Source organism: Phyllostomus hastatus, unplaced genomic scaffold, assembly GCF_019186645.2.
Source record: "Phyllostomus hastatus isolate PE091 unplaced genomic scaffold, TTU_PhHast_1.1 phas_contig_551, whole genome shotgun sequence".
Classification (NCBI taxonomy): Eukaryota; Metazoa; Chordata; class Mammalia; order Chiroptera; family Phyllostomidae; genus Phyllostomus; species Phyllostomus hastatus.
The window spans coordinates 7,127,563-7,154,067 of NW_025333909.1; the positions used below are offsets into that span (position 1 = coordinate 7,127,563).

At 35.7% G+C, this 26,505-nt stretch overlaps 2 protein-coding genes across 2 annotated transcripts; one reads left to right on the plus strand and one right to left on the minus strand.

Annotated features, from left to right (window-relative positions):
• Positions 1 to 3,869: 3,869 nt before the first annotated feature.
• On the minus strand, positions 3,870 to 6,846 carry LOC123824228 (SH3 domain-binding glutamic acid-rich-like protein 3). The gene is made up of 3 exons (XM_045847359.1): positions 6,733 to 6,846; positions 4,374 to 4,541; positions 3,870 to 3,969 (listed from the first exon to the last, which is right to left on the minus strand). The coding sequence occupies exons 1-3, from the start codon at positions 6,778 to 6,780 to the stop codon at positions 3,904 to 3,906; spliced, it is 282 nt and encodes a 93-aa protein (XP_045703315.1). The 5' UTR covers positions 6,781 to 6,846; the 3' UTR covers positions 3,870 to 3,903.
• A 3,347-nt stretch (positions 6,847 to 10,193) lies between these two features.
• LOC123824341 (TLR adapter interacting with SLC15A4 on the lysosome-like) lies at positions 10,194 to 13,336 on the plus strand. Its single transcript, XM_045847471.1, has 2 exons — positions 10,194 to 10,358; positions 11,698 to 13,336. The coding sequence occupies exon 2, from the start codon at positions 11,740 to 11,742 to the stop codon at positions 12,634 to 12,636; it is 897 nt and encodes a 298-aa protein (XP_045703427.1). The 5' UTR covers positions 10,194 to 10,358; positions 11,698 to 11,739; the 3' UTR covers positions 12,637 to 13,336.
• The last annotated feature ends 13,169 nt before the right edge of the window (positions 13,337 to 26,505 follow it).

Below are 26,505 nucleotides of genomic sequence, written 5' to 3' on the forward strand. Positions count from 1 at the left end.
TAATCTATGTGGACATTTTTACTTTTATTTTAGTATCCAATAAGTCAACACTGTCAAAAACAGTCTTCAAAAATAGATGACCTTTTTTAGAAGTTTATGTCTACTAGAATATACCTTACAATTAACATATATGTATATTTAAAGTAAAAGGTTGAATTGAGTCTTCCTAAATGGACATTATTTCATTTTGTCAGCTGAGTACTATATGTTTGGTAGATACAATAAAATGAAGTGAAATTCTGAATATTAAGGTGAGTTTTATAAAGAATTTTCACAGAATTTGCTGCAAAATATAACTGCTGCTACTTGTATTACTTTTGGCATCTTTCTGTTTGTAGCTCAGGCCTGCTAATACTTTTTTTTAAAGATTTTATTTTTAGAGAAAGAGGAAGCGAGGGAGAAAGAGAGGGAGAGAAACATCAGTGTGTGGTTGCCTCTCGTGCGCCCCCCACCGGGGACCTGGCCTGCAACCCAGGCATGTGCCCTGACTGGGAATCGAACCAGCAACCCTTTGGTTCGCAAGCTGGCACTCAATCCACTGATCCACACCAGCCAGGACTGAGACCTGCTAATACTTTATTTTCCTTTTTTTGAGGTTAATTGCCCTTAAATAACATGACCTTTAGGCAGATTTGCATTTTCACCAAACAATGCAAATTGGTTGTTGACTGTATTGTTAAGTGCCAACACTCCTCTGGGAATCTGAGTGTACAGGGGAAACAGAATTTTGAAACAGATCGTTACTTACTTACTTGGAAAGTCTAAATACAGTGAATTTTGTGGAGACAGGTTTCACTACATATATTCCAGTAATTCAGCAAAAGAAACAAGAAAGGTTCACATGGATTTTATTACTCAGCTGCGGATGTTGAAAATATAGAAAGATTGGCATTGATGTTTCTTCTGAGTAAAATAAATTGGTATTTTTTTTTATTCCACTGTAACTTCACATTTGAACCTTCACATTTTTAAAATTTGAACCTTCTAATTTTCCACCTCCAACTTCTCTACCTCATCTTTTAATATGATCAGCTGTCTCCTTTTATTAGGCAAACAAAAATTTGGATTTCTACCAAAATAGTAACCATACTGTTTATACAAAGTTTATTTTAATGTAATTTCCTTTTTAACACCTTCATTGAACTATAATTCACATACCTTAAAATTTACCCATTTAAAGTGTACAAATGAAGACTTTTAGTATATTGTGAGTTGTGCAACTATCACAATTTAAGTTTAGAAGATTTCATCACCCCAAAAATAAACTTTGTATTAATTAGCAGTTATTCCCCATCCCCTCCTCCCTAAGCCCTATGCAATCACCAGCCAGGGCAAGAACTTTTAATAATGAGGAAACATAACAACTCAATAAAAAATTGGACACAAACTTGAGCAGGTATTTCCCACACACAAAAGAAATGTGAGTGGCCAATGAAAAGATGCTCTGCATCATTAGTCATTAGAAAAATGCACACCTATTCAAATCTTTACAATCAAAAGGCCGACTATGCCATATCATACGTGGAGGATCTGAAACTGTCCTACAACCGCTGTTGGGAATGTAAAATGGTACAACCATTTTGGGGAACTGTTTGGCAGATTCTTAAAAAGCTAGACATCCCTGGCTGGTGTGGCTTGATGGATTGAGTGCCATCCTGTGAACGAAAGGGTCACCAGTTTGATTCCCAGTCAGGGCACTTGCCTGGGATGCAGGCCAGGTCCCCAGTAGGGGGCATGCGGGAAGCAACCACACACTGATGTTTCTCTCCCTCTGTTTCTCCTTCCTTTCTCCCCTCTCTAAAAATAATTACATAAAATCTTTCAAAAAAATTAAAAAATAAATGGAACTACATCAAACTAAAAAGTTTCTGCATAGCAAAAGAAACCATCAACAAAGTGAAAAGATAGCCCATTGAATGAAAGGACATATTTCCTGATAGATCTGATAAGGGTTTAATATCAACATTTATAAATAACTCATAAAACACCACCATAAAAACAAACCCAATTAAAAAATGGCCAAAGGACCTGAATAGACACTCCTCCAAAGAGGACATACAAATGCCCTATAGACCTAAGGAAAGATACTCAATGTCACTAATTATCAGAGAGATGCAAATTAAAACCATAATGAGTCACAATGGTTACCATCAATCAATCAAACAACAAGTGCTGGCAAAGATGTGGAGAAAAGGGAACCTCTGTGCACTGTTGGTGGGATTGCAGACTGGTGCAGCTGCAGTGGAAGACAGTATGGAGTCTCCTCAAAAAATTAAAAGTAGAATTGTCTTTTGACCCAGCAATCCTACTTCTGGGAATATATCCTAAACATCCTGAAACACTAATTTGAAGGAATAATAAGCACCCCTATGTTCATAGCAGTGTTATTTACAATAGCCAAGATCTGGAAACAACCCAAGGCTCCAATAGCAGAGAATGGATAAAAAGCTGTAGTACATTTACCCAATGGAATACTATACAGCCATAAAAAGGAAATCTTACTTTTTCTGACAGTATGGATGGACCTACAGATTATTACATTAAGTGAAATAAGCCAGTCAGAGAAAGACGGATACTGTATGTGGAATCTAATGAGCAAGATATACTAATGAACAAAATAGAAATAGAAGAAGTATGAAGTTTAGATTTTTAACACTTCTCAGAAATAAGTGTGTCATCTGGAGGTGTTCATTTAAAGTTTAAATATCTTTGCCCCAATTTTAGAGTTCTGAGGCAGGGCTCAGGAATCTACATATTTATTATGTTCTCCAGATGATTCTGAGAGAGGTTTTTTCTTACACCACATTGTGAGAAACTTTATGCTGCTGGCTACATACACTTAAATGTGTGTTTTAGAAAGATCCCTTTAATGCTATTGTTCCCAAGTATAGTTGTATATAGAATCATTAAAGACGGGATCCAGAAATGTATTTTTACAGTTCCTCAGATGATTCCATGGTTCAGTCAAGAATGAAAAGTTCTGATTTAGCAGCAGTGAAGGGGGCAGATATTAAAATAGTAAAACTGGAAATAGGAAGTTATTACAAAAGTACAGGCAAAAATGGCGAGGACACGAGCAAAGGCAATAGCTGGAAGCTGCAGAGGGTGGGGTAACTGGGATATTAAAACTAGGAATTGGTGACTGATTGCATATGGCTGTGAGGGAGTGGGTAATATTAAAGATAATGCCCAGGTTTCTGAGTCGGGGTTTGATTTAATGGAGTTGCCATTTGATAAGATAGGAACCACAGGAGTAAAAACAGGTTTGGAAGAAGACTACCATTTTATAGCAGAGCTGGAGGTCCAGGGAGATGCGACCTAAAATTGCTATTCTTTACTACTGGTTTCCAGACGGAAATGTACAAAAAGATCACCGAGGGAGTTTGTTGAAAACACAGATTTCTATTATCCTTCATTTCCATTTAGGAGGGCTTGGAATGGGGTCCAGTTATTTGCTTCTTTCTTTTTTAAAAGCCCCAGTACAGATTGTAAGCCTTTGTCAAACATGGTAAGAAACATTTGAAAAAATAAAGCTGAAAGTAAATGGAAAATTGCACTAAAAGTCAATTTCTTGCCTATAAATTGACAACTACTAGTGACTTAAGGATGGATAACAAACAATGTTTTTCTTTTCACACAGCTGTATAAAATGTTCACAGTATAATAAATAAGTGATTTTAATGCATGATTGAAATGCCAAAGCCCGTCTACAGCCAAACCACCCTGAACGCACCCAATCTGGTCTGAAATGGTAAAGCCCTACCTCTTAACGAATACAACTTAATCTAGGTAGCAGTTAATTTTAATGAAAGCCTTTTATTGTTATAATGAAAAGTAACAGATGTACATAGAAATATATACAGATCCGTGTCAGTAAAGATCTTTTGTGTCATTACTGCCCATTTACTCCAGCTTCAGGAACTTGAGAATCTCTTTGTTTTCCTTTGCCTTGTGAAACATTTCAAAATCCTAAAAGGAATCAAAATTAATTTGTAATATCAATGCTAAAAATTCTCATTTATGAACTCATTAAACTCAAGTGTCTAGGTAAGTTTCCTAATTATCTTGCCTGGCCTTTGCTAGCTTCTGCCAGCTATGTTAGTTAGAAAAAAAAATTTTCCCCCAGAGTATCAGAAGTTCATATGATAACAGACGATGAAAAGTACGGTATAAGCTCTCCAGAACAAGGAGCATGACATAGCTTCTTTCATGAGTCTTTTTGCACTAAAATACAAATTGCTTTGTCTTCAGGCTTCTATTCTGAATGGAGAAACCTGACCATCACACTTCATAAATGTATTATTGCCCCACGTACAATATGTGACCTTAAGATGTAACATAAAAATAAAATAAAAATTAACATTTACACTTACTCCACAATATTCTTGGTCATTGAATATCTGAGGTGGTAGAGCCTTAGGGCTGGAAACCTTCCTCCTCATTTGTTGAAGTTTTTTCAAACTGATAGAAATATCTATTAATTCGTAATTTATTTTGTAAGCATCTAAAATTCTGATAACGTCTTCCTGTCTCTGCTTCACCTAGGTAAAGATGTAAAGTGATAGAAAGATGTTAATCAACTGATCCCAAGGTGTTATGTTTACTTTTTATTTTCCCTGTCCATTATGCCATGGAAGAAAAAAGCTTTTAATGACATGAGACTTCTTTGAGGAACAAAAGTTATATATAAATATATATATATATCACATACATAGAGTGTATATAACATATAAATATGTTTAATGTGTGTACAAATGATTTTAGCAAGGTGTCAGTGGAGACTGAAAATCTCTAGTGGGTTATAAATGTTTGCCAGAAACCTCTGCCTGTATTTCAGAGCTCAGAAATTTCTGAAATTCCGAACTGAAACATTTCCACTTTCTGAGTCACATTAGTTTTTAAAATTGCAAAAGCATGGTGCCTATGACTTACGTCAAACTTTTGTAGTGGCTTTTCAAAACCTTTTCAGAGGAACCCATTAAGAAGAGTTCTTTAGATCAGTGCTAGTTTGACTGTGGTTCGTAAGACCAGTAGCATCAGCCTTGCCCCACTCCAAAACCACAGCATTAGATTCTCTAGGAGTGACTTCTAGGAAAGTTTTAACAAGTCCTGCAGATGATTTTTACATTACTGTTTCAGGGACAGACCAACAGGAGGGTAACTCTTCTGCTACATCCACTGTGGTCTCCACTGGTTCAAATTAATTCCCTCTTACAGACTCTTAGTATCATGTTCAATAACATAAATCACAACATTCCAAAAAAGGAGTCAAATTGTCTCTAGTTTTCCTTTTCAGACTGCTGCTTGCTATTTCATAGTACTCAGGCAAAACCCCTAATCTTTCTGACAAGGCTTTATGCAAAAGCAATGCATTCTTTCTAGGCTTAGATCAATTCTGATTCCTCCACGTTCTATCATAGTATGTGACACAACAGGAATGTGATGTTTATCAATCATTTACAATCAATTCCAAATCCTTCAATTTCATGCTTCTCCAAACACTTTGCCTAATGAGGTCCTTCACCATATAATGTCCTTCTATAACTGAGTTGTTTAATGTGTTAACCACTAATCACATATAACTACTGATCACTTGAAGGATGGCTAATCCAAAATACGATATACTGTAAGTGCAAAGTACATACTGGAATTTAAGGACTTGATGTGAAAAAATGATAGATAACATCTACATTTTTAGAATGCTTATATGCTGCAGCGAAAACATTTTTGTATGTTTTGTGTTAAATAAAATATCTTAAATTAATTTCATCTCCCTTTTAAGTGGCTACTAGAAAATTTTAAGTGGCATACGTGGCTGGCAATATATTGATTTTGGAAAGCACTGTTCTACAATATTCCTATATTCTGGTCACAAGGGTTCATCTAAGCTCAGTAAAGAAATGGAATACTACTCAGGCACAAGAAAAGATGAAATACTGCCATTTGTGACATGGATCAGTCTTGGGAATATCATGCTAAGAGAATAAGTCAGTCAGAAATAGCTAAGAACCATATGATTTCATTCACATTTGCAATAGAAAACTGAAACGGGCCACAGGCAACAGTATGGTGGTTGGGGGAGGGGAAGGGGTGGGGGTAGTAAAGGTTACAAAGAGCCAAATATATGGTGATAGAAGATGATTTGACTTTGGGTGATGGGCACACAGGGCAATATACAGACCATGTGTCATAGAAATGTACACTTGGAACTTATATGACCTTATTAACCAATGTCACCCCAATACATTCAACAAACCTTTTTAAATTAAAAAATAAATATGTGCTCTATGCAAATACACCTTCTTAAAAATTAACAACCAGTTTACCTTTGGGGGGTTACCCAGTCTTCTGAAGGTTTTGGTCATTTTTTTCTCTCCCATACCAAGCAGGGATCTTTATCTTTTTCATCTCCCATCCTAAATAGAGTCCTTTATCACTTCCATTGGAAACATCCACAAAATTGGAAGCCATTCATTTGGTTGAGTTTGGGACACAGGAACCTCCAAAATCTACCAGGCCCCAGAGCCCAACCTGTGTGCATTAACCATATTGTCTGGGGCCCTGCCCGCCCCCGCACGTCCCACCCCAGAAAACCTAGAGAGGACAAAGCTGAAGAATGAAAGGCAGGAAGAGAATGGGAATATGTTAGCACAATCCCTAAATCCCCAGTTAGAATATCTTCACCCTAAATTTTTTTCCCCCGCCGGCTGAGACTCTTTTCTTTCCACTCACCTCCCTAGACCCTGATACGCTGGAATAATAGACTTTAATGGAGCTCATTGTTTCCACTCTGAGGCTACTTTGAAGAAGTAAAGCGCTGTAAGCCTCTCCAAGGTTTCACACGGCTCGGGAACGTTCTGCGAAGTCTTGAGCCTGCCCTTCCCCAGGGCCGTTGCTAAGGGCCAGCGGCCACTGCGCTCAGGATTGGCTGGGAATCTAGGGCCTTTCTGGCGCAGGTGAGAGCCCATTCCGGAAATACCGGGGCCTCTTGGCAAGTAATCAGTAACCTCCACCGGCCTGGGGGTGGGGGGAAGGGGCTGAATTCCCACGGGTCATAAACACCAGTTAACCCCTCTTTGCTCTCTTCTGCGAGGCCCAGGGCAGGAGGGACGGGAAGAGCAAATGGCCTCTACAGTACTGCTGCCCATTTTCGCATCTCCCTGCAACCGCAGCTGGAAATGAAGGGCCGAGACCCCCTGAGGGAGAAAATGGCCAAAATACAATGTCACGATTGAACAGAAAGAGATGAATTAACGCTTGCGTTGCGCAGGTTTCTAGGGACAGAACAAATGGTGCCAATGTTGACTTGGATGGGACTGGACCAGCACAGCAACCTTTGTTACTTTTCCTCTTAGTCCGGAGAGGTGCCTCCTTGCCTTCTCTAGTACTCCTGCCTTTTTGAGGACTGAGGTTGCAGAGCACCCTTTCCTTCTGGGAGTTGACCTTTTGGTTTTCGCAATTGTCAGTGCAATAGTTCCTGACTCGCATAGCACTTCCTCTGTTCCCTGTGTAAGATGATGACTTTGCACTGTAATGTCAGCTTCCTCTTGAGTACATTCATAGCTCATTATTCCACCTTTTATTTCTCGCTTTTAACCTTTTGCAGCAGTTGAATACAGCGATAACATGTATAGGATCCTAGAGGTTTGCCAAAAATGGGCAATAGGAATTAAGAGGGAAGGTCAAAGAACCATAACACCAGCTTTTGTGTTAGGTAAATTTGGATTCCATGGCTCTACAACTTGCTAGTTATGGATCGTGGGCAAATTATATAAAGGTCAGTTTCTCTATTGATGCCTATCAGATAGCATCACCATAAGTAAGATTAAATAAATTCAGTATGTAAAAGTGTTAGGCACATGGTCTGACATGTACAAGTAATTTAGAGAATGATAATTATAGTTCATGATAATAAGTGCCAGCTTCTATTCTGCTTGGGAACAAGCACATCAATATGAGTAAAAAAAAAAAAAAGCATTTACCTTCAAGGAACTCGCAAAGTGATAACCAATAAGATAAGGTAAATGAAATGTTAGAAAAATCTTATCCAGACTAGGTGCTTAAGAACTGAGAGCAAACTAGAAACCTGAAGAATGTATAGTCTGCCAAGAAATAATAAGAATAAAGGACTTTTAGGTAGAAAGAACAGTCAGGAAGTAACATGGTAATTGGAGCTTTGGGAGCAAGTGTAGGAATAAAAGCTGAAAAAGTAAACAGGGAAAAGAACACAGACGTTCAGGATTCCTGTTAGATTTTTATTTTTTGTCTTTTTGAGGCTGTTTCCTGTTTTGCAAAAATGTGCAAAATCATAACTTGCAGATTTACTGTTAGGGCTACATAAGTGCAGATGTTACCTAAGACCACCTTTGACTTATATGATGCTCAAGAAATTATTATTATTGTTAATCAAGGGGTAATTAGAAGTTATTGAAATATTTAGCAGGTTTGGGTGAAAGGTGGATCTAACACATCTAGTGTATTTGAAAAGGGGCAATATTGGAAGCGTCTGCAGCAATCCAAGAACAAAATAACTAGAGAAAGGCAGAGATCATTAGGACAGGGGACTGCTAGGATTTGGATAAGCTGGATACAGGGGTGATTGAGGCAAAGGAGACAGGCTATGATTAATGAAGGAGTTCGGTTAGAAACAACTTGAGATCTCCATTTTCTTTTAGTATTTCTTTGTGGTGACAGTGGTAGAAAACTTGTTTTTTTACAATGGTTTTTATTATCTTTCTGGCAACCTGTGTGGGATTGAGATATTATTTCCTTGTTTTGCTGTGAGCCACTTCTTTGAATTCGAGCTAAATTAATACACTATTTCTTACAAGGGGATATCTTTGACAAACTAAAATAAATTGATTGGTATGGCATACAGAATTATAATAAACCTATTGTATGGGATGTTTGTGATAATTACTTTGGAATGATTATTTGTAAAATAAAAGCTGTACTGATAATTAGCCAAAAGTATCAACTATGTAGAAATTTTCTTCAGTCTAGTTTGGCAATTTGGATCTTGGTTTGAAATTATTCTAACAAATGTGGCAAACACTTGTGAGACTGGAAAAATAATTTATAAAGAAGGCTGTATAATTTTTCTCGTCCTTTTGTGTATATGAATTATTTATTTTTCAATTGTGTAAAGAATGCATGAATATATGTTCCTTGTAGAAGTATTCAAACTGTATAGAAATATAGGAAGTAAAAAGTAAAATTTCCCCTTTACCTTCTACCTGCCACCCTCCTCCCAAAGGAAACCACTATGAACAGTTTGACTTACATCCTTTTTCACAAACATCATTACATATATTCAGCTAATTAAAAGGGAGGAAAAGTCAGTTATAGCAGAGAAGTTAAGCACACAGACTTTTAAGCAAAGCTGCCTGGATTCAAACACAGACTCTATACCACTTAGGACTGTGCGATATTGGGTATCTAATATCTAACTTCTCTGCACCCCAGCTTCTTCACTGGTAAAATGAAAATTAGATTATCTGTTTCATAGAGATGTAATGAAGATGAAATTAGTGCATGTGAAATATTTGTAAAAGTGCCTGGCCTGTAGTCCATACTCAGTGCATGATGCAGTCCTACTCTATATGTTGTTCTGCAGCTCACATTTCATCAGTACACATGGAGGCAATACAATGTAGTGATGAAGACCTTGGGTTCTGAATTCTATTGCCTGGTGCACATCCTAGTTCCACCGTTTACTAGCTTTGTGGTCCCTTAGTTTGTTAGACCCTTTGTCATTGTTTCTGTTTATTAAATGGAGATAATAGCTTCTGTTTCAAATGAAATAGTATGTGTAGACCATTTAGAATGGCTGTTTTAGAATAACTACTTAATAGATGCTTATTATCATTCCATTATTAAAAATTCTTAGTTTAGAATTTAATGTAATAGATGTATTTCTTATAAGTCATCTAACCATTACCTTGTGGGTGGCTGTTCAACTTATTTTTAATTATTCATTGTTATAAAACATGCTGGTTTCCACACTGCAGTTTTTACTTAAAAACTTTAAAATAACCTTGCCTCTTGTCTTCGCTTGGATGAAGAAAACTACTGCTGTGAATATTTCCCACTGTTACTGTCATTTGCATATTGAATAAATACTTTCAAGATCCTCTTTTGTTATGTGAACATCATGACCGCATCATTTTCCGGTTAGTTCGCTTCAGTCCTAGATCATGAGTGGAAAGCAGAACCATTTTGTTTTGTGTGGTTGAAGTAATCTTTCTGAGGTATAACCAAAAGCTGAGAAGCAAAGAAGCCAAAAGGTACTTTTGCTGTGTTTGGAGTGTTGGAAGCTCAGAAGACTGAATCTTGAGGTGTCTTGATATTCAGAAAAGGTAAATCTAAATTCTGACTTGTTTTGTGTTGCATTGTTTGATTTTCTTCCAAAAACCCTTTAAATGTAAATAAGTAGGTTTCTTGGAAATGTTTACAGTAAACACTATAGACCTATACAAGGAAAATGGTGTATTGAATCAAGTCTGCCTTTTCCCTTTGCACCCTTATCAAAGTTGACAGGGCAAATTGAGAGTCTTCAAATTTCATGCAAACCATGCAAAAGACTGAATAAGTGCTTTGGGAAATAAGATGCAAGTCCGAAAGAAAAAAATGGAAGGAAAAAAGGAAGGAAAGGAGAGTAGGAGGGAGGGATGGAGGAGAGGGGTGGGAGGGAGGGAAAGAGAGGGAGAGAGGGAGACAGAAAAAGGAGGGTAAGAAGGAAGGAAGGTAGGTAGGAGAAAGACAAAAGAAAAAAAGCATGGTAGTGAATTTGAGAAAACTATTTGCATTTATTTCTTTCTTTATTTCATTTGAACGGTTTTTGTGTTATGTTACTGTGTAACCATGGCCAGTATGGTTCCAGAAATTTTTCATCTTATAATACTGAAACTCTGTGTCCATTAAATATTAATAATCTTCTATTCCCCAACCCCAGGCAATCTTTTTCTATGTTTTATCCCTATTAATGTCTATTTTAGTTTAGATTATTAAAAAAGTGGCTACATTTACTTATAGTTTACATCTGAAAGTGTTCATGAGTCCAAAGTATGAATACATATGCATTCTTTGTATACATTCTAAGGCATAGTAATTTTTTCAATGTGTGACTCAAATGACATTAATTAATACACAGTTAAATTAAGACCAAGTCCTTGAAACCAAGCTGGATTTTAAGTAGACTATTTGAAGATAGGGAAAGGGCTAGGTATTTTAACTAATAAATTTAAAATAAATAACTTATTACAGATGAATATATATGTGTGTGTATGTGTGTGTGTGTGTGTGTGTGTGGTTTCTCACACATAACTATACTCTTGTATAAGTTTATATTTTTACATAACTACACATAACTATAACTATACTATCACACATAACTATACTCTTGTATAAGTTTATATTTTTTAAAACATTTGCATGTGCATCATATAATATCCTGAGAGTCATCCTGTGAAGAAAGCAGAGTATTATTATCACCATTTAACTAATAGGAAAATTGAGATCTGGTAATGGTAATTTACCTAATATTAAAAAAGGTAATGGCAGAATTGGAACCCAAGTCTCCTTACTCCTGGTCCTGTTCTCTAGCCTTTGAGCAATCACTTGTGTTTCATGTAGAAGATAAATCTTAACTTGACATTTTAATATATGTTGCCTTAATGAGTTCTTTGATAATTTCAGGAATATACTGCAGTCTTCTGTTTAGAAACCTTGCCTAATAAAATGCTTGGAGAAGCCTTCCTAATTGAACTCCTATACAAAGAACAGAAATATACAAAATTATGTAAACCACTCACATATAAGAAGACCTCAAATGCTGAAAAGGAAACTTGGAAAAAACAGCTTTTAGGTATAGAAGACAATTCGCTTTCCCCTGATAAAATAGAAAATCAACATAAGGTTGAGAAAGAAAGGTTAGCCGAGCAAATTAATGATACGAATAAAAGAAAATCTGTGGATGAGGTAACTGGAGCGAAATGTAAAAGTGCATCCTTTCCAGGAAATGTGTCTGTTGCATTGCCCATTCCCAAGAGAGAAAAATATGATGAAAGACAACTGGATTTATACCGATCCTGGTCATGCACAAGTATTTGCCAGAATTATCCTGACCTACAGATTGGAGGAGACCACGTGGGGAACATGTATGATTCAGGTTGCTTTGTGGAACACATACGTGATGATGCAGTTAACGGTCCCCTTTTACTTTCAGTAGATATCCCATTGGGCCATTCTCCTACCACTGAGCCTGTGGAGAAACCACCTGCCCTGAAACTTTTGAGTGGGGATGAAATTCGAGAAAAAAGCATGTTGTTTTATAAGCAGCCCCTCTCTAATTCTATGCTTAACAGTTATATGGAAAAAAAAGTGGATGAAGTCTACAAACAGTTTTTGGAAGAAAATCTCACAAAGTGCCTTTCCATAACCAATCTTATGACTTCCAACTTGCTAATGAATAATGTGAATCAGATTAGCCTTCAGATCTCTCAAGAGCAGAACATAGAGGCATCGAAAGGCCTGGAAGCTCACCTACATTGTTCAAGAAACAGTTCTGAATTCAGCACTCCTAACCTACAAATATCGAACCAGAGAAGTAGGGAATTTGTGTCACATCTACGGTAGGAACCAATGATAAGTTTATTGGACTGATTTAAAGGACTGGAGTAACAATAGTTTTCTCTGGTTCCTGTCACATCAGGGCTCTTTTGGGGTGTGGTTATTAAATTTTTTGAGAAATTATTTGATGGTACATCTGCATTCTTTTAGGAGACAATTTTAATAATTAAGTTGTATGACTATGTTTTCTAATGACTTTGACATGTTTAATAGTTGCCACATTCATGTTTGTAAATTTCCTATGTACTTATTTATTTAGTTGCCACTGGCATCCCAAATCGATTACCTCACTCTACTCATCAGCTTTATTTACTACAAAAGTGATACAAAACTGGGTCAAAGAGAGGATTATTGCTTTCAGCTACTGAAAGGAGCACTAGAAACGATATCATAACGAGGCATTTATTTCACCACAAAGTGTTTAAAGACTTATAAGTAATGCTTAAATGTTCTTTCTTTTATTTTCAACATTCATACTGTTTTTTTACACTGACAGAATAGCCTAAGGAAAAATGTTTTTTCTTCAGAGTTTAGACTTATATTGATACACAGCTACACTCATTCATTTACAGACTGTCTATGGCTGTTTTTATTTTGGGTTGTTTTTTGTTTTGGGTTGGTTTTTTTTTTTTGCAGTTGCAGAAATATTTTTATTTTTTATTATATATTTTTAGAATTTTTTATTGTTCAAGTACAGTTGTCTCTAATTTCCTCCCAACACTCCCTGCCACCCCAGCCATTCCCACCTCCCACCCCCAACCCTACCCCCCTTTCGCTTTGTCCTTGTGTCCTTTATACATGTTCCTTGACTAAGGAAAATTCTTGAACCTAAAGTTATATTTAAATATGTGAAAAAATATGTAAGACTGGGTTAAGGAAAATATAGAATTTGACATTGAAATTTGCTATTGAAATCTGATGTTTTTAAACTTTCCTGGAGCAAGCAGCAACTTTTTTCTTTCATTGTGTTGCATACATGGTGGTTTTAAGGGATGACAGGAAGGAAATCATGCAGGTAAAGAGGACAAAGTACATAGAGAACCATCAGGTAGAAGTGAATAAAGAGGCTCTTTTGGCAACTTTTAGATTAACCTCAGTCAAGATTCTGATTAAGAATAACAGCAAGATGTTATGGTGATTTTGGAATCTAAATTAAATAAAGTAAGTTTTAAAAAACATACCTAAAACAATGGTATGGTTTATTGCGGACTTGGAAACAAAACTCCACACTTAACAGCTTACACATCTCTTAGATATAGTGAAATGATCAGCATGTGCTTTTGCTTGCAAAATAAAATTGTACATATCTGTTATGGAATTGTTGTGACTGCATTATATATTAAGAAGACTTGTGCATTAGTGATTACATATTCCCCTCCAATTTTCTTTTTGGACTTTGATTCAATTTTATAGGCTGAATTACCCCAGTGCGCCCTCACAATTTGTTCCTTATGATCACAAAATCAGTTTGTTTTCATCCTCTTTACATTTCTGTGATCTAATAATAGGTACCCCTGATTGATCTTGTTTATATTTTAATCACTCCTTTCTCCAGTATCCCCTCCCATAACCCTGTCATTCACACATTTGATTCTGAAGAGACAATGGCCATGGGTTTTGGAAAAACTGACTTGGCATCTTGTAGATACTTAAAAACTCTTTTGTGTACATTGTCTTATACATTGCTGAATTTGTACATTTTAATGAGTTCCAAAAAAGATAAAATATTGATGTTATTCATTGTCTTTTCTAAACTGAATTAAATATTGTTGGGTAACAACATTGGTGTGAAGTTCTTTCATATACAGTGGTATGTATTAATATATTATACAGCAGATATATTTATAAATATTAAAGCTATATAGTATTATATAAAAGTCCACAGTATTTAACTAGTATCGAATTTAGAAATGCATTTAATTATACTCTTAGATCTCAATTTTTCCCTCTTATGTCATCAAAATGCTTATTATCAAAGATACTCATTAAAATTTCCTAAGAATTCATGGCAATATTTAAATAAATAAAGATGATATATTGGGTATTAATTTTTTAAAGATTTATTTATTTAATTTTCAGATAGAGGGGAAGGGAGGGAGAAAGAGAAAGAGAAACATCAATGTGTGGTTGCCGCTCACACACCCCCTACTGGGGACCTGACTCGCAACCCAGGCGTGTGCCCTCACTGGGAATCAAACTGGCAATGCTTGAGTTTGCAGGCTGGCACTCAGTCCACTGCGCCATACCAGCCAGAGTTGGTATTATTTTTATTTGACCTCAAATGTGCTGCCTTTAATATTTGAATGCAATATACATATGAGATTGTGGCTTTGCATATTTTGGCCTTAAGTAATTACTTCTGATTCTGTCTTTCATTGTAGGTTTCACTTATATGATGATCCTATTCCCTTTTGAAATGTATGGAATGATGTATTTTTTTCTGTCTCACTTTTTCAGGATTTTACAGTATTAGTTTTGTGGTTGTATTAAAAAGGAGAGTGTTAATGATTCAGTACTTGCAAAGGATCATCCTATTTTTTTATCTTTATTTTTATTGTTGACACTATTACAGATGTCCCTATTTCCTACCTTCCTCCTCCCCAACCCTGGCCATCAGCACACTGTTGTCTGTATCTCTAGGTCATGATATATGTTCTTTGGTTAATCCCTTCGCTTTCTTTCTAAGCGGGGAAGAAGTTGAAGCCGTTAAGAATGATGCCCAATATAGTCTTGCTTCCTACCTGTATAGGTCACACTTTATAATATCTCATCTTTGGGTTTTGGGTCGCTATTGGAAGGCCAGAGTAGGTTTAACCCAGTCTCAGGTAATTTTCTGTCAGGAGGTCCTTCAATCATTGAAATCAATTCAAGAGATACAGTCTATATTGCACTTTTGGAATTTTTAGGTTTTATTTCTCTTTCTTATGGATTCCAAAAGTAGCCAGGCTCCCTGAGGTTCTTAAGAACCAATGTAATAACTAAGCTGCTCTGCTCAAGGTTTTAAGCAAACTTTCTGGCTTTTACCTCTGACATTTGAGTCATATTAAAACTGATCTTTGGAAGTGGAAAAACAAAATAAATAGCTCTCTGGGGATAATTTTCCACATGCTATTCACTTCCTGGAAGGCTGCTTTGAGGGTAGGACTGATGTGTGTGTGTGTGTGTGTGTATATATATATAAATATATATATATATATTTATTTATTTATCTTCAAATGAAATGAATTAAACCTCAGGTAACCTGAATAAAATAGCATTACTACATAATATGTATTTGGATGAAAGGTGAAAGGGTGGCTCGGTGAGAATTAGCAAGTGCAATAAACTGAAATAATTGTGCAGTTAAGTGGACGATTGCTTTCTGTCAATACAAGGAGAAAAGCAACAAATCAGTAACAAGAGATATTCATTAAATCAAATGAAAACTAACTCAATATTTTTATGACTAGTCATTTCCATGAAAAACTAGCCAGACAAATTATATTTGTATGAAAATCCATGATAGATGAAATAATATTTGAAAGCAAACATAAAGAAATGATGGCAAAAATATTCTTGTAATGTTAAATATAACTATCTCTTGGAAAAGTGCTTATTGGAAATTTGGGACTTTTGATCTCCAACCATGTTGGTGGTTCTTTCCCTCAAGGTTTAGTAGAAATGTATAAAAATGCTCTTATTTCCTGTTGGTTTCATATTTCTTATAGTGGAAATGTATAGCATCATTTGTCACCATTTTATGAATTAGCCTTTAAATAATTACATTCAAAAACATCTATAAAATGATGAAAATTAAATTACAGTGTATTGACATCCATTACAAATACTGAATTATTGTTAGAGGCAGCTAATTTGAATTGTTCTGCTATTTCTCTTTAAAGATGAGAAATTTATAGACTACGGAATTGCAATGTAGTTCTGGTTTTTACTTCCCCAAATGAATACAGGCACTTTATCATAAGACCTAAATCGTCATAAGACCTTGAGTGACTGAAGTTCATAGGTAACCTATTTCCTGAAATTTATTTCTCTCTACAATTGTAAACTGGACTCATATTTACCAAAAAGAATTTGAGTAAAATTGAAAGAAGTTTATGGTACAGCTCAGGATTCTTACAACTTGTGTGGTTCTGCCCTTCTCCTTTAAGGATTCAGCTCCACTTTAGGGACATCATTTAACTGTAGAGCATACCTGTATTCTTTTCTTTAGGCGAGCTTTAGGAATTGATATCTAAGGGTTCAAATAATATGCGGTCAGCTTGAGCCTGGAGCAGACCTCCAAAGTTAATTCAAGATCAGAATGAATACTCAGTGCTTTCTATCCTCTACATGGACATATCCTCAGGACACTTCAGGTACTAGAAGAAATTAATTGGATATTTATTCATTAAACAACTATTTATTGAGCCCTGTGATAGGTAAACACGATTTACACAATTACTGTTTTTCACTGAGGTTACAGTCCAGCTGATTTAGAATTAAAGAGCAAAAGTAAGTCACCACAGTCTAATTTTAGGGTCATGAGACTTATAATAAGCAGGTAGCTGTTGATAAACTATGTTGATAGTTCTGCTTGCTTGGCCTGTTCATAGTCTAGTTTGAATCTTGTATACAGGCCTGCTATTTGGTTGCCATACCAGCATGCCTCTACTGATCATTACACATGCTGAAATATTTCCGTGCCAATTGGCATGAAGGTGCTACCCCCAACCCTCCAAGTCCTCCTACCATGGGTACCCCGGCCACTCTGACTCTTCCCTTTGGACCTTTGTATATTGTTATGGTCCAGCAACTAAACAGACAAAAGGGCTTTAGTACCCAGCTCCAATACTACTTGTGGCACTTCTTGTTAATATGAGTTGGTAAATATTTTAACCGTCACTTCTACTTGTTATTTCCTTCAGTATTGAGATTCCTATTCCAAAAACCTGCTCAATAACACTATTATTCCTAGACTTGGACTCTGCTTCTCTTGTACCTCTTAAGTAAATGAAGATGTATTCAGGAACAACAAATCTTTTGACTGAGCCATTCTTAGTTAGTCGCTTTCTTTGATTCTCTCTCGCCTTTCTTTGAATCTTTATTTCTGTGTTCTCTAAGACCATTTGCTTCTTGGTAGATTACCCAGATGCAGGCTGACTTGTGGAATTATTGCCTGCTACCTGTTGACCAAACTGAGTGACCTGAGACACTAAAGAGAGGACCATATATTGGGTGTTATACAATAATTACCCTGCGTACTCTACATTTTTTCTGCTTTATATGTTCTCTCCAACCTAAAAGCTACTGATATTGCACTGTGCTTCAAAACAAAACAGTTATTTCTGTCTCAGACACTGTGGAGTTTTACTTTAAAACTTAAGTATAAAATAGGTGCATGCCCTGATACAACTGGCTGTCTATGTGAAGTTCCCTAAATTTCTACTATAGAGATTCATTCATGTAACTAAAGATTACCTATTAAATGCCCATCTACTTCACAGGTAAAATGCTATTATTAGTCATTGAGTAACATGAATAGCTATCATTTTGAGTATCTATTATATGATAAACACTCTACTAAGAACTTTACTCATATTATGTTATTTAATTATTTCAACATTATATAAGTAATATTGTTATCCCAAGTTTATACAACAAAAAATTCAAGTTCACAGATGTTTATAAGATTTCACTCAAATCATCCAGCTACTCAGAGTAACAGTCAGTATTCAAAGGAAGTCATTGTGACACCAGAACCGGTGCTGTTATTCTAGGGATTGCCAGATCAAGCAAATAAAAACACGAAATGCCCAGTGAAATTTGAATTTGAGGACAATAACATTAGTTTTAGTATGTATATGTCCCCATGCAGTGTTTGGAACATACTTATATTAAAGTAATACTCATTTCTCTGAAATTCAAATTTACCTAGGCATTCTGAATTTAATCTGGCAAGCCTAATTTTAAAAATCACCCTTTGCTTTTTCTAGGGGGTCTTAAAAAGCAGGGGTGAATGATGAAGGTGGAGAGAGAGCAGTGAACATGAAAGCAGTGGGTGAAGAACTGAAGGCCCCGACTGATGTAGAAAAGACCAAGAATCCTGGGTGCTGTAAATCAAAGACACCATTTAAAGTGTCAATACCTTGAAGGAGATCTAAGAAGAAAGATCAGTCTCCTGGGTATCTTAAAGGCGAGCAGAGGTTTTCACTTGTGTAGGTGTGTTGAGACATCCACATTTCAGTTTTGTTACAAGAGAAAATCATTCAGTGAGGCAAATGGGAAGAGAGCTAGACAGAGTGAGGGATCTGCAAAGAAAATATTTGTCTTTCAGGAAAGTGCTAACTCAGCCACTCACTCATTGCCTGACAACGCTCTTTGCTTTGCTTCTCTGAGTCCTTATCTAGAAAATGAGGAAAGCACCATTTGCCCCAACTAAGTCACAGGACTGTTTGGATAATGAAAGAGAGGTGAAAAGACTTGGTAGCTGGTAAAATGTTCCACTAACATAGGGCCTCTATATAAAGAATCAGTACAATTCTAACAAATCAATCAATCGTCACATTCAACATTAGGATGGAGGAAATTTTTTTTTTTGCCAATCTATTTAATGCTTCTAATAAATCCCTTCTGGTAAGTTAATAGGGCCATCTAAAAGTAAAATAAGACAGGAGAGTCCACACATGCTGTTAGTATTTACTGTAGGGAGGGGACATTTTGTGTTCTATAGGGATATATATCTGGATATTTTGTTTATTTTTATTGAACTTACTGGAGTGGCACTGCTTAGTAAAATTATATAGGTTTCAGTTGTACAATTCTATAATGCCATATCTGTATTTTATGTATGCAACACCCAAAGTCAAGTCTCCTTCCATCACCATATATTTGAACCCCCACTATCCCCTTCTACCTTTCCTAACCTCCCTTTCATTCTGGTAATCACCATACTGTTGTCTGTTGTTACAAGTTTTTTTTTTTCTTTCTCTTCACCTTTTTCACCCAGCCCCCACCAAACCCCCTGCCCTCTGAAAGCTGTCAATCTGTTATCTATGAGTCTCTTTCTGTTTCGTTAGATTAGAATTTTAAGAAATATATTTATCTAATGTTTCTGAAGTTCTAGCAATTGTTTGTACATTATAGTTTAAATTTTTATTTGATGAAGGAAATTTAAGGTAAATGCTTCTTAAAGATGAATCATATTGTAAACACTGAGTGGGAAAAACAGAAACTTTTAAAGATAATGTACAGAATCTCCTATTAAACTGAAGTGTAAGAGGCTGGCGGGAACTTTTGTGGAAGAGTCATTGAAGGGATGGTAAGTTTCAGCAGCAAATGCTGCAGCTACAATGGTTTGTTTTTCTTTTTTTTTATTTTAAAGATTTTATTTATTTTATTTTTAGAGAGAGGAGAAGGGAAGGGAAAAGAAAGGGCAAGAAACATGAATGTGGGTTGCCTCCTGTACACCTCCCACCGGGAACCTGGCCTACAACCCAGGCCTGTGCCCTGACTGGGAATCGAACCTGCACCTGTTTCCTTTGCAGGCCCGTGCTCAATCCACTGAGCCACACCAGCCACAGCCAATGGTTTGTTTATCTAAGTGAATGTAATATTGACAGAGATTAGGATACCACCCAAAAGAGAGAAGTGGCTGTATGCTGTCAAGAAAGTGTGATGGATAGACACGAAACAGTATACCATAGGGAATACAGTTGATAATATTGTAATAACTATGTATGGTGCCAGGTAGGTACTGGAAACATCAGGCAAACACTTTGTAAAGTAAATGATTGTCTGAGCACTATGGTGTACACCTGAAACTATTACAAAATAATATTGAATGTAGACTGTAATTAAAAAATAAAGTTTAATAACAAATAAAGTTTATATAGAAAAGACAAGTGTGATGGCAGGCCCAGGACTGTGCAGTTGGTTGGTAAAGTTTGTTTTCCTAGCCTCCTCACATTATTTAAATAATAATAATGATGATAATAATAATAATGTTATGAATCATAGGGGTCTTATTGTCACAATAGGTAATTCACCTACCTTATACTGCCATGAAGAAAAAATGTGATAGTATAAATCAAATGTCTACTATGATGATTCATGCCTAGAAAATGCTCAATAACTTGTCAGTGTCATTGTTATATTTATTATATTTATCATTATTCCTACTTTGTACATGAGGAAACAGATTTGTTGTGTTCCATGATTTCATACACTCAGTTTTTCCCTTTTAGTTGAAAGCTTGATCTCAGATAAAAGTCATTTTTAACTGAGTGTGAATATGTCAGTGTTTCTTCTCCCATGGGGGCTCAATTATAAGCCTAAATTCTGAGTGTGGGACAACAGGTGGCATTCTTTGGGAAAGGCTTTAAACTTCATCCAGCTACCTACGGGATGAGGATTTGAGCTTCCTATCCTAGTTCCTCAAAATCCCACTACCGACATAGTCCCAGCCTGCTTGGGTCTAAGGCCAGTCTCTCGCAGGCAACAGGGCCATTTTACAGGGCAGGAGTTAGTCACCCTTCTTTAGGCAATGTCTTATGAGAGACTCAGGAAGACAGGAGTGACGGGCTTGCAGAAGCATATAATAACAATAGCAAAAAATATCAGAAGAAAATTGAGAGGATTTATTATGAGTTCTAGGTGGGCTTTGGTGTCTAACCATAGGCATTATAAAATTCTAGGACATTATACACGTAAAGTTGCAAAGAGATAATGTCAATTTTCACCCTTAAACAGCCACAGAACTAAACAACCCTCTTTCTCTCTCTCCTACACACACAGATTTATGCAGTAGCTCCATATACAAAACATACACTGGAAGAGTTGCTGTGATTAAAAGAAGGGGAAAAGATTTTGATCCTCTTCCTACATTAATACAGACCTTTAGGGTATCCCTCATAATAGTCTGAAAATTATTGAACTAATCCAGCACTTATATTTTATTGATTAAAAATATTATGCTAAAGAAGAGGGAAAGAAATTGCCCAAGCAATTAGTGGATGACCAAACTGTCACTGGTACCCTCAGATACACTAAGATTTAGGATTGATATACCATGCATTTTGCAAACTTATTCTATTATCTATGATAATTTCCGTTTGGTTTAGTTGCTTACTGAACAGTGGTGAGGAAATAATCAAAGTGGTCAATAGTTTATAAACTATGAGATCTATACAAATGTTAATTAGTCATGCAATTTTTCCTACTTTACAGTGATCCTTCTCTGCTCCAAATTTCTAACTTTCTTATGGTTCCTGTGATGCATTCAAGAGACCCATTTGGAAATTTCATTGCCAAGCTTTTTTTGAGTATTTTGGAAGTCTTTTTTGCCCCAATTACTACTGCTGCCTCAGAATGGTGCAATGTTCCTAGTACAATTACCACTAATACTTTTTATTTTTTCATAAATGCTGGAGATAGGCCCTATCCCACCCACCAAGTTTTGTATTAGATCAAATAAAGAAAAGCCCTGTGAGACGGTATTCCATAGAAGATGCTATTCAGGTCAAATAATGGCAATTCTCTTGGAATAAACAATTTTGCTGTTCAAACCCATTTTAACTCCTCTAGTAGTGGCAAGGCTTCTTTTTTTTCCTACAGATATTATAATTACAATGTTATTAGATTTCATGGTGACTATGCAGCTGGGAAAAGTGTTATGAAAATAGGGCAAGATAAAAATGCCACAAAGCTCATTGTTCTCACCAATATTCAGCTGAATTTCTTGACAGTAGTCAATTCTCTAATAATTTTCTTCGTGCAAACTGTTCTCCTGTGGTTTACCTTTTTGACTCTTTTCATTCTGCCATTCCTCCTCTTCCTCCTTTTTGCTTTCTTTTTTTTTTTTTTCTGTTTTTGGATTATTTCCTTGGAGAATATTCACAGGAATGGACCAGAGTGTCAAAGGATATTGCATTTCCTTGAATAATTTCCCCTTCACATCTAACATATTAAAGACTTTCTTTACTTAAATACCTCACTTGTCTGACAGACTTATCACAGTATGAGTCTACTATAATGGAGTTGGAAAGTATCTAAATATCCTCAGCTTCAACACTGCTAAGAGCTGAGTCCCAGTTACTTTATCAGGGACGAATTCACAGCTTAGTTCATCAACAATGTTTCTTTAGTCCATAACATTGGGGTTTGTTTTGAACCCATTTAGTTTGTCTTGATCATCCTAGTTTCCTTCTCAGACATGAAACGTTAAGATCTCATCTTTTTGTGGTTCCCTGACGTATTGTTTAGCCTGTGCTAATGTTTTCCTTGACTGAAGGAATCCTATTCCTCATCTTACATGTTATTAATTAGTTGGAAAGACTTCTCATAGGGACATTGGGAATCCTTCTATAAGCAGGATATATCCCTATCCCACTGTGCTACTGCCTGTAACTTGTCGCATCTCATGGCTGGACCCTGTTCACTAGATTTGAGTCCATTCTGATACAACAATATTCATTTTGTTCTTGATGTGACCAGCCTTCAGAACCAAATTATCTTCCACATTTTTTTCTATACATAATTTCCACTTTACTACCTTTTGGCGTCTGTACTGTGTATCTTGTCCAAGCTTCCACAAGTCTTTACTCTGTTCCAGGTATATCATTAATGAATATTCAATGGTTCCTAATACTTATTATCATATTGAATTAAATAAAAATTGTACATATTTATAGTGCTAATAGTAATGTATCATTATCACAAACTCATAAAAGATACTTGGTGTTATTGATTTGAAAAAATAAATTAGTTTAATGAGTACTAAATTACAAGGCATATTTTATTTTTTAAAAAAATTAAAAATTTTATTTATTTTCAGAGAGAGGGGAAGGGAGGGAGAAAGAGAAGGAGAGAAACATCAATGTGTGGTTGCCTCTAGCACTCCCCCTACTGGGGACCTGGCCTACAACCCAGGCATGTGTCCTGACTGGGAATCGAACCAGCAACCCTTTGGTTTGCAGTCTGGTGTTCAACCCATTGAGACACACTAGCTAGAGCAACAAAGCATATTGTGAAATGCAAGGAAAACACCTGAGAAGAATGTCTTTTTGACATTTAGGGTATGACTTACTTTATGTAGCAACTCTTTTTCTTATAAAGAGTTACTTTTTCTAAGTAACTCTTAGAAAAAATCCAATTATTATAAATAATTGCTATATATTATATTAAACCTATAATTTCTACTCCAAGCATAATGATATTCAAAGATAGCTTAAAATGAAAGCACACAAACATCAAAAAAGTTTTAAAGAGCTATCACAAAGAATATAGAAAAAAAGAATGAGGATAGCAAATGCTATTAAATTTTATTCTCAGCATTCTGACACCCAAATGATAAAGAGAAACATATTGCATTACATTTTTATCATCCAGTAATCTATTTTCAAACATTTTGAAATACATATTTAAGAAGTTTTCAGGTTATAATTTGTATTGCTGTTTGCTCAATTGAAAATCTACAAATATACTACCCAAAATATTTTTATTCCTTCTCCTGATCTATGTTAATCAGACATTTTCTGTTTTTCTGCTTCAAATTTTAGAGATTCACTTCTTTCATTTTATTTTATGTTCTCTCCCTCCCTCCCTCCCTCCCTCCCTTCCCTCTTTCTTGAGATTTGACCCAATATTAGAAAATCGGGATGCATGTTGTGTTTCAAGAAATACTGCAAATAATAATAATAAATTACCATTCTATTTTACCCACTAGTGCCATCTAGTGGAAATATGTGGGAATTGTGGGTTTATGCTAAAAAATGCTTAGAAGCTAATAAAACTTTTTATATTCTTTCCAAACTACACATGATAAATACTTATTACTTCTTCAATGGAGATAAATAAATCAAAATGAGGAACTTTTGTAAAAATTAAGATATGACCTGTTATCACCAGTTTTGTTTCCATTAGGGTTTCAATCAACCATCATGTTAAAACTACATATCATTGTGATTTATAGTATTCTCTTCTTTACATAATGAAATTTTCTCATTGTCTATATGAATACAGAGGGGTTATACACTTTAAATAATGTAATAATAGCTGCAATTTGTTGAGTATTTACAATGCATTTTCATTTAATGCTGTAAGGGAATACTATTATAATCTCCTTTGTATACATGAAACTGAGCATCTAAATCCTAAATGTATTTCTCAGGGTCTCCAAGGTAGGAAGTTATGGATCAAGTACTACAGTCTAAACCTTTCTGGCTTCAAAGAAAATACTCTTAACTAAAGTCATGGTTGTTGAACACAATCGGGTTACTGCTTTTCTCCTTTGATGTAATCCACCTTCATTTGTTATAACCAAGAATATTGAATAACATCCAATTTTAACTCTTTCTATTTAAACTGAGGAATAGAAATGTGGGCTTTCTCTATTTTTTTAAAATTTATTTATTTGTTTTAGAGAGGGGTAAGGGAGGGAGAGAGAGAAAAATCAATATGTGGTTGCCTATTGCACGCCCCCTACTGGCGACCTGACTCACAACCCAGGCATGTGCCCTGGCTGGGAACTGAACCAGTGATGCTTTGGTTCTCAGGCCAGTGCTCAATCCACTGAACCACACTAGCCAGGACAGGCTTCCTCTATTCTTTAACAGATATGTGGCAAGTATGCAAGAATTCTCATATTGTAACATGTAAAGATAAAGAGAATTCATATTCCATTCTAGTCCCTTGTTATATCTTAAATAAATTGTATCATAACAATGCAAATTTTAAGACTTCCTTTACCTTGCCAACTAATACAAATTTTCAAAGTCCATATATTTATAAAGAAGCATTACCATAAGGAAAATGACCACAAAGTCCCCATGTGCTTCTCCCAAGTAGCACAAGTAGCTTTGCACACCACACACTGACTTTAATTTGGTTTTAGTAGTAGTGACAGTTAACTTATTTTGAAATATTGAATAATAATAAAATAGGATATGAGATTATTGTATTTAGCAAAAGAAAACATGCTTTTTAAAAAAGGTTTTATGTATTTATTTTTAGACAGGGGGGAGGGAGGAAGAGAGGGAGAGAAATGTCAATCTCTTGTGGTTTTCACGCTCCCAACCCCCAGCCAGGACACTTGGCTCACCTCCCCCACCAGGGACCTGGCTACAACTCAGGCATATGCCCTGACCAGTAATTGAACCAGTGACTTTTGGATTCCCTAGCCAGTGCTCAATTGACTGTGCCATGCCAGATAGAATGTTGTTTTTTTTTTTTATTAGTAAACTTTTTCATTCTATTATATCTATTCCTTTTGTCATATCAAAACATTCCTTCATTTCTACAGAATAATACAGTGAGAACGCAATGGAATTTTTAGCTAAACTATTTAGGGAAAATAGAACTTTGAAGGGAAATTTAGTCATGTGCTGAGAAGTGTATTTCAAGAATGGACATAGGACAGATTGTATTCCCCATTTTCACCATAAACAAAATTTGAAACTGGAATTCTTCATAATTGTAGGCATTAGTAAACTACTTATTGGTACAAGGAATTTCTATCACTAGAGGTATTATTGGATGATGACTACACCCATAATAAAGGAATGCCTGACCTCATGTTATAGTAATAATAATAATCTATCATTTAAGCTATTATTTATGGATGCTTACTACTTCTTTGATATAATGCTTTACATGCATTTTCTTCACAATGATCCCATTGGGTGGGTGGTTATTGCTATTGTGCTTATTTTGTAGTGGGATAACAGTGGCTTCTGAAGGTTAGCAAACTTCTCCAAAATTATACAACTAGTAAATGATAGAATTGATATTCTAATCTAGATTTGTGTGCCTCCAAAAGTTGTCTTCTTAACCAGTACACCACATGAAATGCTTAATTTCTCAAGCTATGCAGCCTTAGATGAAAAATACTGGGTATATTTA

Coding starts and splice junctions, on each gene's coding strand:
- LOC123824228 (XM_045847359.1), bottom strand. CDS start 6,780: ATGAGCTCCATTAAAGTCTATTATTCCAGCGTATCAGGGTCTAGGGAG. Junction 4,542..6,732: donor GCGTATCAGGGTCTAGGGAG/GTGAGTGGAAAG, acceptor ATCTTTACCTAG/GTGAAGCAGAGACAGGAAGA. Junction 3,970..4,373: donor ATGACCAAGAATATTGTGGA/GTAAGTGTAAAT, acceptor GATTCCTTTTAG/GATTTTGAAATGTTTCACAA.
- LOC123824341 (XM_045847471.1), top strand. CDS start 11,740: ATGCTTGGAGAAGCCTTCCTAATTGAACTCCTATACAAAGAACAGAAA.